Consider the following 18,307-nt stretch of genomic DNA (forward strand, 5'->3'; position numbering starts at 1 on the left):
TTAGTAAAACTTACCCTAAATAGTAGCAACTTCACCGTGTGTTTATGGGCAGTAGGACTGGGCAAAGTTATGCTTGATCATATTCAAAATTAGGAATACTGATTTCTCTGCTGTCCTGATCTCTGAAAGTTTTTCATATCCAGATCTATGAAAAAATAAATAAACAAAAATTCTTAATTTTTGGTTTTGTAATATCCAGAGAAAATATGTAGTTTCCTTGTCTTACTTCATAGCTACAAAGTAACTTTGCTTATCCTTGTATACAGTCTGCCTGACCTTATCTGACCTCCATTTAACTGACAGTCATGTTTATACTATGAAAATTTGTTGAATATTAGTATTCAGACCCCGATGGCTCCATCTGGATACAAAATGCTTTATACATTACCTGGATCCAGCCAGAAGGTATGTAATAAAATGAAGTGAATTTTTAAATATAGAAAAAGAATATCATACTTGTTAAAGAATTTTTCATTTGTACTTTGCTGACATTCTAACCTAGGTGTGTGGGTTACAGACTCATAAGCCAGGTTCAAATCTCAATAGAGTACAAATTCAAATTTCTGTATCCTTCCTCTATGATTATATATATATATATATATATATATATATATATATATATATATATATATATATATATATATATATATATATATATATATATATATATATATATATATATATATATATATATATAAAGTTTGCAATTTGCGGCCATGAAATTAAGTTTATAAATTTATTTATCTTACATGAATTGATCTTAGCATAATTGTTCCAACATTCTGATATCAGGTGAGCTGATTTGATATGCCTCTAGGTGACAATAATAAATGCTGACAAATGCTCCTAACATAATGGTCAAAGAGATTAACAGTTGTCTCATGTAATTAAGCATGATTAGTGATAAGTAAACAGCACAGGTGTCAAACAGTGAGTGCTGCCTTTATGTACAATTTGTTTATGCATATCTAAGGACTTTTAGTAGAATGGGCTTTGTCAGATAAATGGGAGTAGACACTATTTTAATTCTAGTACAGATTGTCTTCAGACACTATTAGGACTCCTTCCCCAGTCAAGTATGAGATAATGTACAGCACTGTTTTTGTGTATGATCATGCTTATAATAGGCTTTACAGGTTTATGCTTTGGAAAATAGATTTGTTAAATTAAACTTGTTTATAGCTATATCTGGTTACTGTGAAATCATTTATTTGTATGACTGTCCATTTTCTGGTTGTAAAAAAATTAACATTTTCTTTGTAGTTAAATTTGATTGGGGAAGGAGTTCCATTTTGTCTATAGAAGGATAATTTTTGTTGATAGTTATATTTGATTGGGGAAGGAGTTCTATCGTTTATGTAGAGGGATCATTATTTTTGATAGTTATATTTGATTGGGGTTGGAGTCCTGTTGTTTCTAAAGAAGGTTCAATTTTTGTTGGTAACTATAATTTGATAGGGGGAGGAGCACTATTTTTTCTATAGAAGTATCATTTTTTTTGGTAGTTGCATTTATTTGGGGATGGAGTCCAGTTGTTTCTACAGAAGGGTAATTTATGTTGGTATCTAAATTTGATTAGGGAAGGAGTCCTATTTTTTCTATAGTATTATTTTTTTTGGTAGTTATATTCGATTGCAGAAGGAGTTCTATTGTTTCTGTAGACAGATCAGTTTTGTTGGTAATTATATTTGGTTGGTAATGAGTCTTATTGTTTCTATAGAAGGGTAATTTTTGTTGGTATTTTATTGGGGAAGGAGTCCTATTGTTTTTATAGAAGGGTAGTTTCTTTTGGTAATACATTTAATTGGGGAAGGAGTCCTATTGCTTCTATAAAAGGCTCATTTTTGTTGGTAATTTTATTAATTGGAGAAAGAGTCATTATTGTTTCTATGGAAGGGTGATTTTTGTTTGTAGTTATATTTCATTGGGGAAGGAATCCATAATTGTTTCTCTGGAAGGATGATTACTTTTGGGGTCTTTAAGTTTGCGATTTGCAGCATCCATGAAATCAGACAAAAATGGTAGTACAGGAAAATTGATAGCCCTGGATAACTAGTTAATTCACAGTTTCTCAAATTGCAGTGCCGCCTTGGTAGTTTTGCATTTTTTCATGCTTACATAAACAGGCAGTTTGAAGCAGGTTTGATGCTAGCTATTTTGTTACATCAGCCATACCCAACTTGTGTGCTTGGATTTCCATGGGCAGGAGAAAAACTATTTTAGTAGATTTATAATTCATGTAATAAATAAATGATAATCTCAAAGAATTTCAGGTAATCTCTGTCTTACTGAGTTTGATTTTTCACAGAATAAAATTCTTATGCTACATTTGTTTATTACCTATATGTTTTGATGTTTATTGTAAATGATAACTGATATCCTGTTAAAACTTAATGACCATGCCTTTCTTATGTTTTCATACTTAATAAGTTGTAGCTTGAGTATTGCTTAAGGACACACGGTACTAATGGTATGGAAAAATGGGAACCAGCCTGGAAATGGGTAAACATAATATAGAGCATATATGGGTTTAGCTGACCAGGATTGGTTAATAATGTAAGGTATGTGTTAGGAAAAAGAATCTTTTGAGAGCTTATCCTAGTTGTAAGAAGAAGAAAAAAATAGAGACATTGTTTTATTGATGAAATTTCAGTCCTTTAACAGTCTTGAGTTTGGAACACTCATTACTAAAATTAGCACCTGACTCTTTGGTGCGTAGTTGAAAGCACATGTTTCAAACACATGCAGGTCCAGAAAATGCAGCGGCTCATATCCTTTCTTCTACACAGAAGCTAACATCCAGGTTTCATCTATACTGATAAATATAGGTTTGATCATGAGTACTCAAAAATTTTAAGTTATTGAAATTTTAATATCATGGTGTTTGCATAGGTTTACTATGGGAACTGAATTAGTACTGTGAGTCCTTGAGGAACCAATAGATAAATGAAATAAGAATCCTTTAAGTTATCTCCACTGCAGGCTTGGGGATACAGAATAGGCCTGATATCTGCTCCTGCATTTAGTAAGACATGACTAATGGAGACGACCTTTTTGCCCTAGGATGCATTCTATGTTCCAGCAGAGGAGGCTTTAGACTGTATACAGATTGCAGTTTATATCATAAATTTGACTTGTACTGTACTGTAAGGATTTTATCCTTCTTTGCCTTTGTTTTGTATGCATACTTGAACTTACTCTGCACTACATAGTCAAGAATGTGCTGATGTGCCATCAAGTCCTGTACCTACATACATATCCTATATTCTTACTAAAAAGTCAAGTCCATCTGCAAAACCGCCCAGACCAAAATCTGACATTGCATGATGCACCAGCACATCTGGTTGTATGTAGTTAGGAGTGAAAAGTAGAACAAACACATATATCCTGATTTGCTGATGCCTTATGCGATGTTAGATCTGGGTAATTTTTTTTTTGCGGTTGGGCTTGACTTATAAGCAAGTATAGCTGGTAGTTGTACGTAAGTTATTGTTCTGTCCTTACACAATGCAGTATGTAACTTAGTGATATCCACCAAAAGTGAACCCTTCATAACTTTCTTTAGAATTTGGATTAATGTACGTGGAAAAAGTGGGAAAAAAATCTTATAGAAAATGCTAAAATATCAGCAAATTTTTTGCTCGAATTCACATTCTAATACCCAGGAAATTTAATGGTAAGAATATATAATAACAATAATCATACATCATTGTGATCTGATCTTTCCCAGAATACTCTGGAGAGACATTTAACTCTTGAGCTCAAACTCTTGTGCTTCAGATGCTATTTGTACACTATGCATGATTCTTACATTGTTCTAGTCATTAATCATCAGATATTGGTTCCAACATTTAATAGCAATTCTTTTTGCCTAGTATCAAATTTATTATAGATGGAATTTGGTACTTGTTATATTTATATTTTTTATTTACTTTTATGAAAACATTGTTTGAATATTGATTAAATGTAAATTTTTTAATTGTAGGAGAAGAAAAATCGGTTTGCAGAAATGACAGCTCTTATGGGGCTGATAGAGGCAAATAGTAGAATCCTGGGAAATGAACATGAGAGACGCTGGAAATGTTACAAGGTTTTGTGTTTGACAGCTCATTTTCGTCTTTCAGCATGAACTGTACTAACTGTTTATTTACTTTTTTCATAAAATGAATTGTTTTCTTTTAAACATAAATTCTACATATTTCTTATTCATGTTCAGATGTAGTTGAAATAATATTCCCTGATTTGGAAATCTCACAAAAGTTCTCACAGAAATGGACAAAATTACTCACATGGTGACCCAAGCTTTGGGTCCCGATTTATCCTAAACTGACTTCTCTGTTCTGCCACATGTATGAATAATAGGCATCCTGATTGTTTGCATTCATGTATATTAAGAAACCACATAGAACATGGCCATAATTACAGTTTAATATTGCTTTTAGGGGGATATGCATGTTTAAACAATAAAATGCCAATTATTAGAATCGTTTGTTAAGATTGACACACACCAAAGCCACCATTCAAAATTTGATTCCCATTTGATTATAAAATCAAAATATCTGAAAAATAAATTTTCTGAACAAAATCATTTTCTTCCAATGGATAATGATATTTGGCATTTTACAGTATTGAATAATCAAACGCATTGATTTTTTTTGGAGTGGAGGGAGAAATAGTTATTCATTCAGTATAAACATAGTTGTTTCATTTAAGTGGGCACGATACATGAGATGTGATGGTTCTCCTGATCCAACGATACCAGGGGAGATCAATACATACATCAACTTGAGGCTGGAGAAGATGACCCGTAATGATATAGACAGTGTGTTAAAGGACAGTGTACTAGACCTGACTGTGAGTTTTGTTTCATTTTGATTTCATTATCACTTTCTGTTTTTGCACATGGAGGACATACATTATATCACTCTCTTATTACAACATTTTTAAATTGGCATACACACTGTAGGTTTTCAGTGTCAGAGTAAATATTACAGTATTTTTAAATTGGCATACACACTGTAGGTTTTCAGTGTCAGAGTAAATATTACAGTATTTTTTAAATTGGCATACACTCTTGATTCTCAGTGTCAGAATAAATATTGCAGTATTTTTAAATTGGCACACACACTGTAGGTTTTCAATGTCAGAGTAAATATTAAAGTATTTTTAAATTGGCACACACACTGTAGGTTCTCTGTGTCAGAGTAAATATTACAGTATTTTTTAAATTGGCACACACTGTAGGTTCTCAGTGTCAGAGTAAATATTGCAGTATTTTTAAATTGGCACACACACTGTAGGTTCTCAGTGTCAGAGTAAATATTGCAGTATTTTTAAATTGGCACACACACTGTATATTCTCAGTGTCAGAGTAAATATTACAGTATTTTTTAAATTGGTGCACACACTAGGTTCTCATTGTCAGAGTAAATATTAAAGTATTTTCAAATTAGCACACACTGAGTAAATATTGCAGTATTTTTAAATTGGCACACACACACTGTATATTTTCAGTGTCAGAGTAAATATTACAGTATTTTTTAAATTGGCACACACACTGTAGGTTCTCAGTGTCAGAGTAAATATTGCAGTATTTTTAAATTGGCACACACACTGTAGGTTCTCAGTGTCAGAGTAAATATTGCAGTATTTTTAAATTGGCACACAAACTGTAGATTCTCAGTGTCAGAGTAAATATTACAGTATTTTTTAAATTGGCACACACACTGTTCTCAGCGTCAGAGTAAATATTAAAATATTTTCATATTGGTACACACACTGTAGGTTCTCAGTGTCAGAGTAAATATTACAGTATTTTTAAATTGGCACACACACTGTAGGTTCTCATTGCCAGAGTAAATATTAAAGTATTTTCAAATTGGCACACACTGAGTAAATATTGCAGTGTTTTTAAATTGGCTAACACTGTAGGTTCTCATTGTCAGAGTAAATATTACAATATTTTTAAATTGGCACACACACTGTAGGTTCTCAGTGTCAGAGTAAATATTGCAGTATTTTTTAAATTGGCACACACACTGTAGGTTCTCAGTGTCAGAGTAAATATTACAATATTTTTAAATTGGCACACACACTGTAGGTTCTCAGTGTCAGAGTAAATATTGCAGTATTTTTAAATTGGCACACACACTGTAGATTCTCAGTGTCAGAGTAAATATTGCAGTATTTTTAAATTGGCACACACACTAGGTTTTCAGTGTCAGAGTAAATATTGCAGTATTTTTAAATTGGCACACACACTGTAGGTTTTCAGTGTCAGAGTAAATATTGTAGTATTTTTAAATTGGCACACACACTCTAGATTCTCAGTGTCAGAGTAAATATTACAGTATTTTTAAAATGGCACACACACTGTAGGTTCTCAGTGTCAGAGTAAATATTGCAGTATTTTTAAATTGGCACACACACTGTAGATTCTCAGTGTCAGAGCAGATATTAAAGTATTTTCAAATTGGCACACACACTGTAGATTCTCAGTGTCAGAGTAAATATTACAGTATTTTTTAAATTGGCACACACACTGTAGGTTCTCAGTGTCAGAGTAAATATTAAAGTATTTTCAAATTGGCACACACACTGTAGGTTCTCAGTGTCAGAGTAAATATTGCAGTATTTTTTAAATTGGCACACACACTGTAGATTGTCAGTGTCAGAGTAAATATTACAGTATTTTTTAAATTGGCACACACACTGTAAGTTCTCAGTGTCAGAGTAAATATTGCAGTATTTTTTAATTGGCACACACTGTAGGTTTTCAGTGTCAGAGTAAATATTGCAGTATTTTTAAATTGGCAAACACTCTGATGGGTTTCAGTGTCAGAGTAAATATTGCAGTATTTTTAAATTGGCACACACTGCAGGTTTTCAGTGTCAGAGTAAATATTACAGTATTTTTAAATTGGCACAAACTGTGTAGGTTTTCATTGTCTGAGTAAATATAACAGAATTTTTAAATTGGCAAATGCAGTGTAGGTTCTCAGTGTCAGAGCAAATAAACTGGTAAGAATAGAAGAGACAGAAAATGTATTATCTCAGCTAACTTGGCAGATGGATTTGAATTTATTTATTGAATTATAAAAGCCAGTATTAAAAAAGATGTCATGACCATTCACAAATACAAAATAATGGCAGCCCATATGGGAAATAATATCAGTCTAGTGTGATTATTTGTAAAGTCGTTGAAGCAATTGTTTACCTCTGACAAATAACAAAAAGAAAATGATATGAGCTGTACTAGCTACTAGTAGAGTAAGAATAACTCATCAGCAGTGATTTAAAATACCAGGTGAAGTATAAATATGGGCAAGGAGTATTCTCTATACATCATTATTAAGAATGGAATTCTTAATCTCTACCAATATTTTGTATCCTGTTAAATATGATAATGAATTTAGTAAGCATTAGTTGCTATACCACAAGTAATGTTTTTCATATCATGGAATATAACGGCATAGAACTTCTAATTCGAGTTTCATATTTATTGGTAAAGATTTAGTTAAGCTTTTTCCAGCCTTTTAAATTCTGTCTGCCCTTTTCGTCACATGTTTTGTAATATCAAGCTCAGTGTTTAACCATAAGGTCTACTGAGGTTATGGTATGTGATCATTGTGCCTTGTATGTCATCTGTCTTCAGTTGTCTGTCCATCAGCAATTGTTTTCTACCACTCTGAGTGTACATTTGAAATTCATAAAGAATTTGCGATGTTGATTTGCGGCATGTGATTATCAGTATTTATCAGAAGGTTTTCCCATTTTAATGCAACCGTATTTTATCGTCTGTTATGTGATAGATGCAAAATATGGGGAAAATGTCATAAGCTGAGAACATAGTGTGTAAAAAAAAATGGTACATGACTTTATGAGATTTAGAATTTGCCATTAAGAATGTTCATTTAGTACAACATATTTCTCTGATGGTAGGCTCATGACTACTTTTACAAAATTTAGGAAGTTGTATAAAAAAATAACTTGGTTATAATAGGGGCCTAGATTGTACATTTGCTATGCAAATTGCTCATTTTAACAGTGCTGTTTTAGATTCAATCACAGTGTTGTGAAATACTATAGCTTTATTCCTAGTGCAAGCACTTGGATGGGTTTGTGGTCATCCTTCAGTAGGTGGTACTTTTGTCAAGGTGAAAAAAATTGGGGTCCAACTGCAGCTCAAGCCCAGGACCTTCTAACTCTTTATGTGCAATCTACCACCTGAGCCATCCATTATGATTCACCTTATGTGCTCCTATGACACTTTATTCCACAAACTCTAGTTTGTTCCACTTCTCCCAGCCAATGTATATTCACCTTTAAAAGTTTTTGAGCATTCCTAATGACTCAAAAGTCATTTATGTGATAAAACTGTATACATTTTATCACAAATGGCTAAGGCATCAGAGATGTCAATAATTCTGGATTTTACAGAATTATAATGAATTTTTAGATAGAAAATTCTACATTTATATATATAATAATATATTATAAGTTATATTGATGAAATTCTGGAAATTCATCAGTTTGTGGGATAACATGTTAAACATTTTTTTTTATGACGACAGGTAGCAAGTACTTCCTCACCTACATAATAGAATGATACCTACATAATAGAATGATACTTAGTATATAGTTTCTGAACATAAAAAACAGAATGCGCTGATCAAGAAGCCAGTCAGTGAGACTGTAAATAGCTTAAACATGGTATCAGAAATTAAAGAGCTTAAAAAAGCCAATAATTTGTGTGGAATACTAATGTTTAGAAATATAGTTCTGTAATTATTTTAGCCAATAATCATAATGTTACTCAAGCTTCTGGAATGGGAGCAATGATTGCACCAAATATTTGTTATTGGACCTTAATTTTTGCCAACTGTACAAGTTTGTGTAGGTTTTTGGGCAGATAAATTTATTAATTTTAACAAACATGTTATCCATTCAGGACAACAGACTGCCTAGATTCAGAAAATTTGATTCCAGGATTCCTGACAAGCAAGCATAATTAAACATTTCATACTGAAAAATGTTGCATTTTTCTCCATTATAATAATCTAATATGTTGTTTTGGTTATGTAATTCATACAAATATGGAACTTTCAGTTGATTGATGAGTTGGATTTCCTCCTTGAAGACGCCCCATCACCTGGGCTTAATCCACAGGATGTGGCGAGATACAAATCTGTAAGTAAGAATTATTTTCAGTGCACATTTTGAAGACATGTAGAGACAATGTGATCCCTTCACTGAACTTTGTCACTGCTTGCAAATTTGTGCATTCCTGCATGTCTGCTTAATGGTGCAGAAAGAGATATTTTACCTTTAAAGGATCTGTGTAAAATTGGAACATGGCAGAGGAGAAGTAGTGTTTAATCTGCAGAGATTTGCTGTAAATGTTGAGTTGTTGAAGTATATTTTATGTGAGTATAAAGTTATACACAGACACTGTTCTGGAGAGTGTGATTGCAAGATTTTGATGAGTTCTAAATAATTGAGCCAAAGAAATCAACTGAATGCACAAAAATTGCACATCATATTTCAAGCAAAGCCTTTATTTCTTCATGAAATCACTCCTATCTTCAGAAAATTCCTCCATTTCTTCAAATGGTGGGGTGAACTTTTCGCCTGAATTTTCCCCTGAGATCTGGAATATTTCTGAGATGCTATAAGACATTTTTGGCAGTTGTGGGGTTTGTAGCTGTTGCAGAGGTGGGGTGGGTGTGTGTGTGACTAGTGTGACCATATTAATATTTCCACTAACTATTCAGTCATGCATACTTACGATCAATTTAATCCAAAAGGAAATTTTTAAAAATTACCCAAATAAAGATGTAAAGAAAAATGTACTGTTGTATTTTTAATGGAAAAGCTAAAAGTCAAGATCACTGCATTGCATAGAAACAAAAGTTAAGAAGAAAAAAACAGTATTATTAATATATATCACTTTTCATCATTTTTATAATGCATGAAATATCATACTCTAAGAATATTCCAGCACCCAATACTCATAATGATTTAAAACTAACACTCAATATGGAAAAAGCACACATATGTGTAAACTAACACTCAATATGGGAAAAGCACATATATGTATAAACTAACACTCAATATGGGAAAAGCACATATATGTATAAACTAACACTCAATATGGGAAAAGCACATATATGTATAAACTAACACTCAGTATGGAAAAAAAACACATATGTATAAACTAACACTCAGTATGGGAAAAGCACATATATGTATAAACTAACACTCAATATGGGAAAAGCACATATATGTATAAACTAACACTCAGTATGGGAAAAGCACATATATGTATAAACTAACACTCAATATGGGAAAAGCACATATATGTATAAACTAACACTCAATATGGGAAAAGCACATATATGTATAAACTAACACTCAGTATGGAAAAAAAAACATGTATAAACTAACACTCAATATGGGAAAAGCACATATATGTATAAACTAACACTCAATATGGGAAAAGCAAATATATGTATAAACTAACACTCAGTATGGAAAAAAAACATATGTATAAACTAACACTCAATATGGAAAAAGCACACATGTATAAACTAACACTCAATATGGAAAAAGCACACATATGTATAAACTAACACTCAATATGGAAAAAGCATGCATGTGTATAAACTAACACTCAATATGGAAAAAGCACACATGTATAAACTAACACTCAATATGGAAAAAGCACACATATGTATAAACTAACACTCAATATGGAAAAAGCATGCATGTGTATAAACTAACACTCAATATGGAAAAAGCACATATATGTATAAACTAACACTCAATATGGAAAAAGCACACATATGTATAAACCAACACTCAATATGGAAAAAGCATGCATGTGTATAAACTAACACTCAATATGGAAAAAGCATGCATGTGTATAAACTAACACTCAATATGGAAAAAGCACACATATGTATAAACTAACACTCAATATGGAAAAAGCATGCATGTGTATAAACTAACACTCAATATGGAAAAAGCACACGTGCATTTCAAAACATCATCACTTCATCTATCTTATGTCATGCTTGGTCAAACATAGTAAATCTTTGTTAGTAGTGTTGCTCTTTGCCCACATTTTATCTTTTGAGGAATGAATATGTATATATTTATTACATCCCACGTGGTAGACAAAGACTGACTTTCAAATTTGAACCAGTGGACTGAAAAAATTGTTTATCTACTGCTTGTGCTTTTGACATAACTCAAAATACCTTGCAATCAGTGTTTTGTCTTTTTGTCATGAGAACTAGTTTGACCATTTGATTCTGAAACTTCTTGACTTCTTCACATTAAAATTTTCATCCCAATCACCTCTGTGTCTTCTTCATAATGTGTTGAAGCTTGTTTTGTATATTTAAGACATATGATCTTATTGATTATTAAGTACTTTACCAGTTCAGTTTACACTATTAGGTTTATTTGGTTGGCTTTTTACTGTTGAACAACCAATTAACAAAACTCAGGTTGATGCTTTGCTTGCTTGATTGATCCTTCCTTTTCTGTTCTTGGCATCATTACTTTTATTTGAAACAAAGTACATTATCATTAAAGCACTGCTGGCAATTCAACTTGGAAATTGTTAACGTTGAACAGTATGCTTGGCTGTGTAAGTGCAAACATGACTGTTACTGGGATCACTCAGCATGAGAGTGTAAGTGGGATCACTCAAACATGGCAGTGTAAGGGGGATCACTCAAGCATGAGAGCGTAAGTGGGATCACTCAAGCATGACAGTGTAAAGGGGATCACTCAAGCATGACAGTAAATAGGATCAATCAAGCAGTTTAAATGGGATTACTAAAGCATGGCAGTGTATACATTAATTTGTTTTGTTGATGGAAGAAAAAAAATCAGAATTAGAGTGCAATTGTGACATGACCCTTGAGAGGTGTGTGTGATTTGGATTTTTAACTTTAAAATTTTTCATATTGCTACAATGTCAGCAGTGTGGCAGTTTATAGTGATATCTAGAACTGGAGCATCACACCACAGACACATAGCATCAGGTTCCACACAGTCACATTATCCTGACACCAGGCTGACCAGTCCTAACACTAGCCTCTTAATGCTGAGCACCAAGTGAGGCAGCTGCCTGTACCATTTTTTTACAGAGTCTTTAGTATGATTCAGCCGGGGTTTGAACCCACGACCTCCTGCATCCAAGGTGGAGACTGTCTAACCACTTTGGCAACCAGAGCAGTCTTCCTTGAGGCAGTGTGACACTTGTCATATAAAATGTTCTTATCCCATGCTTGTTTTGTCAGAAAAAGGGGTTGAAATTGTTTTGATTTTACAGTTGTGAAGGTAAATATAAGAAAAAGAATAAAATGTACAGTTCATAAGTATGAATGACCAAGCAGAATATTTTGCAGATGATCAAAATATCATTACCATTGGACATATGCAACATATACAATGTTTACAGAGGTTTAGATACATGAATTTTATTGATACTAGAAACATGCATTTTTATATTCAATCTGCTGGTGAATTAATGTACATATTTTGGTATTCTTTTATTCTAATAATAGGTCAGCAAGATTTATGATCTGACCTCTTGTCTCCTGTGTGCATTTCTACAACAGAAATTCTGTGATTACATTCGATAATTATAATTTTTTTATCTCAGAAGACTGAAGGTCCTAATGTAGAATAGTCTTTTTAAAATATTATTCTCCAATTTTTGGGTTGCCCTATACATGTTTTGTGTCACTTCAGGTCATGATAATTAGAATACCTCACCTGTACAATATTGATGATGGTGGTAGATATGGTGATAATAATCATGATAATAATGATGGCAATAATGATGATGATAATTATGGCAATGCTGATAATTTATTATGATGATAGATAATAAGAAACAACAAAAAGAAGTAACAGATTTAATAATATAAAAATCATTAATAACATTATAAATATTTCAACATTAATACTTTGGAGGCTCATACATTTCCAGAACTTTGATTAAATATCAGCTTCATCTGTCATTATTACTTTCTGTCAACTCTTTAACAGACCAAGGAGGACCTTCATCTGTCATTATTACTTTCTATCAACTCTTTAAACAGATTTTGAAAGTTTATTGTATGCTGCTAGATATTGCAGCCCAAATACATGTAAATTAATGATAACGGGACTACCTCCTCGTGTGGACACCAAGGCCAAAGAAATAAATGATCTGATAATTGACTTATGTGAAGATTTCAACCTACAGTACATTCCACAATACAAATCTTTCTTCATTCAGAATCAGGATGTCAACCTTAGTCTCTACCACAGAGACAAAATTCATCTAAGCAGAAAAGGAACCTCTCAACTACTGAGAAATATTAACATGTATGCCCCTATTTTCAAGCACTTTAATGAAGAGTGTTGTCTTAACTGTGGAGAAACTGAGCACATGACACAGGTATGCCATCATGGCAAACAGATCGAGTGTTTTAGGTGCCATAAATATGGACACAAACAAAGACTTTGTCCATCAATGTATACATATTAGGAAGCTGGCAAAGAGGAGAATGCCAACGCTTCATTTACAAAAAAACTAAATGTACCCAGTGGGACTCTTGACTCTAACTATTCAGTGGACACTATTGTAGATGCAAATGTAAATGGATTTTCAGGGTTTGTATGTGACTTTGAAGATGCTAATATATATGAACATTTAAATATAGAAATAGGATGTCAGAATGATAAAAGCAGTATGGAGACAATCTCAGTGAGTACCCCATTGCATGATGACATACATGTAATTGATATGAAACTAAATACAAAAGGTTTTAACATAGGTCACTTAAATGTACAAGGTATAGTGGGAAAGATAGACCAGATTAAGTTAATGTTGTCTTCCATGGAAAATAATATACATGTTTTAGGACTCACTGAAACCAAATTAAATGCTAACCACAATGATGATCTATTTCACTGTCAAGGCTACAATAAACCATTTCGTAGGGACAGAGAGACAGCAGGGGGGGGTCTTGTTGTATACATTAGGGAAGATGTAAATGTAAAAAGGCGACTTGACTTGGAGTCACATGAAATTGAGAGTATCTGGGTGGAAATTTTTCAAAATAATGCAAAATCTTTCCTAGCTGGTTTCATTTATAGACCACCTTCCTCCAAAGCATTTTGGAATGATAACTTTTTGAAACAAATAGAAAATGTTCTAGCACAGGAGAAAGAAACATATATACTCGGAGATATAAATAAGGACCTTCTCAATACTCAAATAAGGAACAACTGGATGGAATTTATTGAATCATTAGGCCTAGACCAGCTGGTAAATGAGCCTACAAGGGTAACAGAAAAATCAAGCACTCTTATTGATCACATTTATACTAACCTACCAGACAATGTGGCTTGTGTTAATGTACCAAATGTTGGTCTTAGTGACCACTATCCTACTTTTTTGACAAGAAAGGTTAAATGCAAGAAAAATATGAAAAATACACATAAAACGATCACTTACAGATCGTTCAAAACTTTTAATGAAGAACAATTTCTCAATGACCTATATAAAGTTCCATGGAGTATGATCCAAAATTTGGATGACATAGATGAAGCCATGAGGGTGTGGACTGACTTATTTATGGATGTAGTATCTAAGCATGCACCACTGAAAGTACATCGAGTAAAGACTGATATTCAACCTAATTGGCTTACTACTGAAATCCTAGATGCTATGAAAACACGAGACAAATTCAAGGCTATGGAAAACCATGCACAATATAAAGTATGGAGAAATAAAATAACAAGTATGATCAAAAAAGCTAAAAAAACTTATTATCAATCATTGCTTGAAAACAAAAAGAGCAACACAAACTCCATTTGGAAAGTCTTCAATGAACTCACTGGAGGAACGCACAGAAAACAGACAAATAAAATTCACTCACTTCTGGTAAATGACACCATAGTCACTGATGAAACTGACATTGCAAATGTTTTCAATGATTTCTTCATCAACATTACCACAAAGTTAAAAGAGCCAGTGATAGAAAACAACTTTAATGAACTGAAAAAGTTCTGCAGCAGTAAAATCTCAAAGGAGGTATGTTTCTCTATCCCACCAGTGTCAAAAAACTTTGTTAAAAAATGTCTCAGTGAACTTGATACCAAGAAAGCTACAGGACTTGATCAGATTGGTCCACGACTCATTAAATCTTCTGCCTTTGCTATTGTAAATAGCATAACATTCATAATTAATTTAAGTATTGCAACCTCATCTGTCCCCAAAATATGGAAAACTGCAAAAGTAACTCCTATTCACAAATCTGGTTCTAAGGATGATGCTGATAACTACCGACCAATTTCAATACTACCAAACTTGTCAAAATTGATTGAAAAACATGTCCATGACTCATTCATGTCATATTTAACCAAACACTTGCTGTTACACCCTAATCAATCAGGCTTTAGACAGAACCATTCCTGTGAGACTGCCTTGATCTCCCTAACTGATAAATGGCTTCAAGCACTTGACCAAGGTAGAATAATAGGAACTGTATTTGTAGATTTCAGGAAAGCTTTTGACATGGTGGATCATGAAATCCTTTTGAAGAAACTGAAAATCTACCAGTGTGATGAAAGAACAATTAGATGTTTTACTTCATACTTAAATGAGAGAACACAACATGTTTACATAAATAATGTTCTGTCAGAACCTGAAACAATTAGATATGGAGTACCACAAGGCTCAATTCTAGGTCCACTACTATTCATTTTATTTATTAATGACCTACCACTTTTACTAAGAGACTCAATATCATCTACAGATCTCTATGCAGATGACACAACATTGTCAGACATCCAAAACACAAAGCATGAGCTCGAAATTTCTTTACAGAATGCACTAAACAAACTGGAAAACTGGTGCACATGTAATGGCATGGTGGTAAATACTGGTAAAACTAAAATATTACTTATCTCAACACGCCAAAGAAGGACAAATCTTGATAGTGATGAACTATGTCTGACATGGAAGGATACAAATCTGCAAATAGTCTGTCATGATAGGCTACTTGGTGTTCTGGTAGATAATAACCTATCATGGACTGAACATATCAAACATACCAGTAAAAAAGTCAATTCAAGTTTATGGCTTCTCAGTAGGATAAGACATTTTCTCCCTGAAAGGCACAGGAAACTATTTTATAACAGTTACATACAACCCTATTTGGACTACTGTAGTACAGTATGGGGTAATTCAAATGATAAAAACATAGCAAAGCTGGCACATCTTCAAAAAAGAGCATTTGGGCTAATATCAATCCAGAAAGAAAGCAAGGAAAGTTTAGCTGGTAGGTTAAAAATATTACCTATTAAAGACCGAATCTGTTTGAGAAAAGCCAAATTAATGTACAGGATATCTCAGAATAGTGCTCCTGAATATTTACAATCACTATTCCAGTATAGGCTACCTGGTAATACTCCCCACCTGCGATCCATGTCTACCAAACAGTATAAAATTCCCAAACCAAATAAGGAGTTATTTAAAAAAAGTTTCCAATACTCTGGAACTCTGCTCTGGAATAGTATTCCAGCTGAGATTAGAAATGCCCACTCTATTTCCTTCTTCCAAACCCAATATATCCAGTGGCTTCAGAGATGCAGCTTAAATAAATAAATTCCTTTGTATGAGGGCCTCAAGGTAGATTAGTTTTTAGCTAATTGTGTTACCCTCTTTAAATAAGGTCATTATTATTATTATTATTATTATTATTATTTAACAGACTAAGGAGGACCTTCAGAGGCTGATTCAGGTGAAGCTGGATGCAGCTACTATCAAATTGCTCCAAGAGGCTACAGACAGGTGTGACCCCGAGACACTCAACCTGCAATATATGGTCAAGAATGACAATGTCTGCCTATGTCTTTGGGGAAACCTCAGCAAAAATCCCAGGTAGGAAAGTTAAAGTGTGTCTGCCTCTGTCTTCCAGGAAACCTCAGCAAAAATCCCAGGTAGGAAAGTTAAAGTGTGTCTGCCTCTGTCTTCCAGGAAACCTCAGCAAAAATCCCAGGTAGGAAAATTAAAGTGTGTCTGCCTCTGTCTTTGGGGAAACCTCAGCAAAAATCCCAGGTAGGAAAGTTAAAGTGTGTCTGCCTCTGTCTTTGGGGAAACCTCAGCAAAAATCCCAGGTAGGAAAGTTAAAGTGTGTCTGCTTCTGTCTTTGGGGAAACCTCAGCAAAAATCCCAGGTAGGAAAGTTAAAGTGTGCCTGCCTCTGTCTTTGGGGAAACCTCAGCAAAAAACCCAGGTAGGAAAGTTAAAGTGTGTCTGCCTCTGTCTTTGGGGAAACCTCAGCAAAAATCCCAGGTAGGAAAGTTAAAGTGTGTCTGCCTCTGTCTTTGGGGAAACCTCAGCAAAAATCCCAGGTAGGAAAGTTAAAGTGTGTCTGCCTCTGTCTTTGGGGAAACATCAGCAAAAATCCCAGGTAGGAAAGTTAAAGTGTGTCTGCCTCTGTCTTTGAGGAAGTATTATAAAAAATCCTAGGTAGGAAAGTTAAAATGATATTCAGGCTTTTCAGAATATTAGAATCATAGTTTCTATTTGTCTGTGTTTTTCATATGGTATCAATTATAGTCAGAAACTCTTAGCACTCAGCCAGCTTAATTGTATTATTTTTAATGCTCTCTCTCATTATAATGTGCTTCATTATAGTGCTGTTCCAAATATTATATGATCCCACTATAGACACCATGAGCAAAATGAAACTATTGTATTTGAATTAGTTCATCAAATGTATGACAATATCAGTTGAAAGAAAACAACATGAAGCACAGTATCACAATATTTTTATTTGACCAATTTCTATAATTCCCAAAATAAACTTTTCATGCTCTTTTTTAGTACTTTCCACAAGAATTGAAGTAGAAGGTAAATGGGCCATAGTAGATCAAGTGATCAGGGAGATAAAGCAGAAAACAATTAATAATTTCAGAGGTTTCACTGATCTCTTCTGAACAGAAAAATTATATTTACTATATCAGCTTCTGATTATTTTAGTGAAGTTATTACTTGTAAAAAATATATTTTTAATTTATTTAAAAAAAGAAATTTTGAAACCAATTATTTGATTAAATCCTGTTTGTAATATTAAAAAAATTAAGAAAACAGAAAAGTTTCAAACTGTATTATTTTAACTGAAGCTTGAATGAAGAACACTCTTAAGTGGTTACTCTTTGTTGTTATATGAAATGCTGTTACAGTTCTTCTGTTTAATTACTTATGCATTTCACATTGCTACTTTCATCTT

At 33.2% G+C, this 18,307-nt stretch overlaps 1 protein-coding gene across 3 annotated transcripts in view; it reads left to right on the top strand.

Moving 5' to 3' along the window:
* LOC149785773 (dynein axonemal intermediate chain 7-like) overlaps positions 1-18,307 on the top strand; it is a 124,349-nt gene that overhangs the window by 41,511 nt on the left and 64,531 nt on the right. For all 3 annotated transcript variants that reach the window (XM_089979675.1, XM_089979677.1, XM_089979676.1), the window contains exons 4-7: positions 3,986-4,090; positions 4,714-4,854; positions 9,109-9,189; positions 16,785-16,954. In XM_089979675.1, the coding sequence (XP_089835801.1) occupies positions 3,986-4,090; positions 4,714-4,854; positions 9,109-9,189; positions 16,785-16,954 (497 nt within the window). The remainder of the gene's footprint in view (positions 1-3,985; positions 4,091-4,713; positions 4,855-9,108; positions 9,190-16,784; positions 16,955-18,307) is intronic.

Source organism: Sinohyriopsis cumingii, chromosome 13, assembly GCF_028554795.1.
Source record: "Sinohyriopsis cumingii isolate HCF-2022 chromosome 13, ASM2855479v2, whole genome shotgun sequence".
In the NCBI taxonomy this organism is placed as follows: domain Eukaryota; kingdom Metazoa; phylum Mollusca; class Bivalvia; order Unionida; family Unionidae; genus Sinohyriopsis; species Sinohyriopsis cumingii.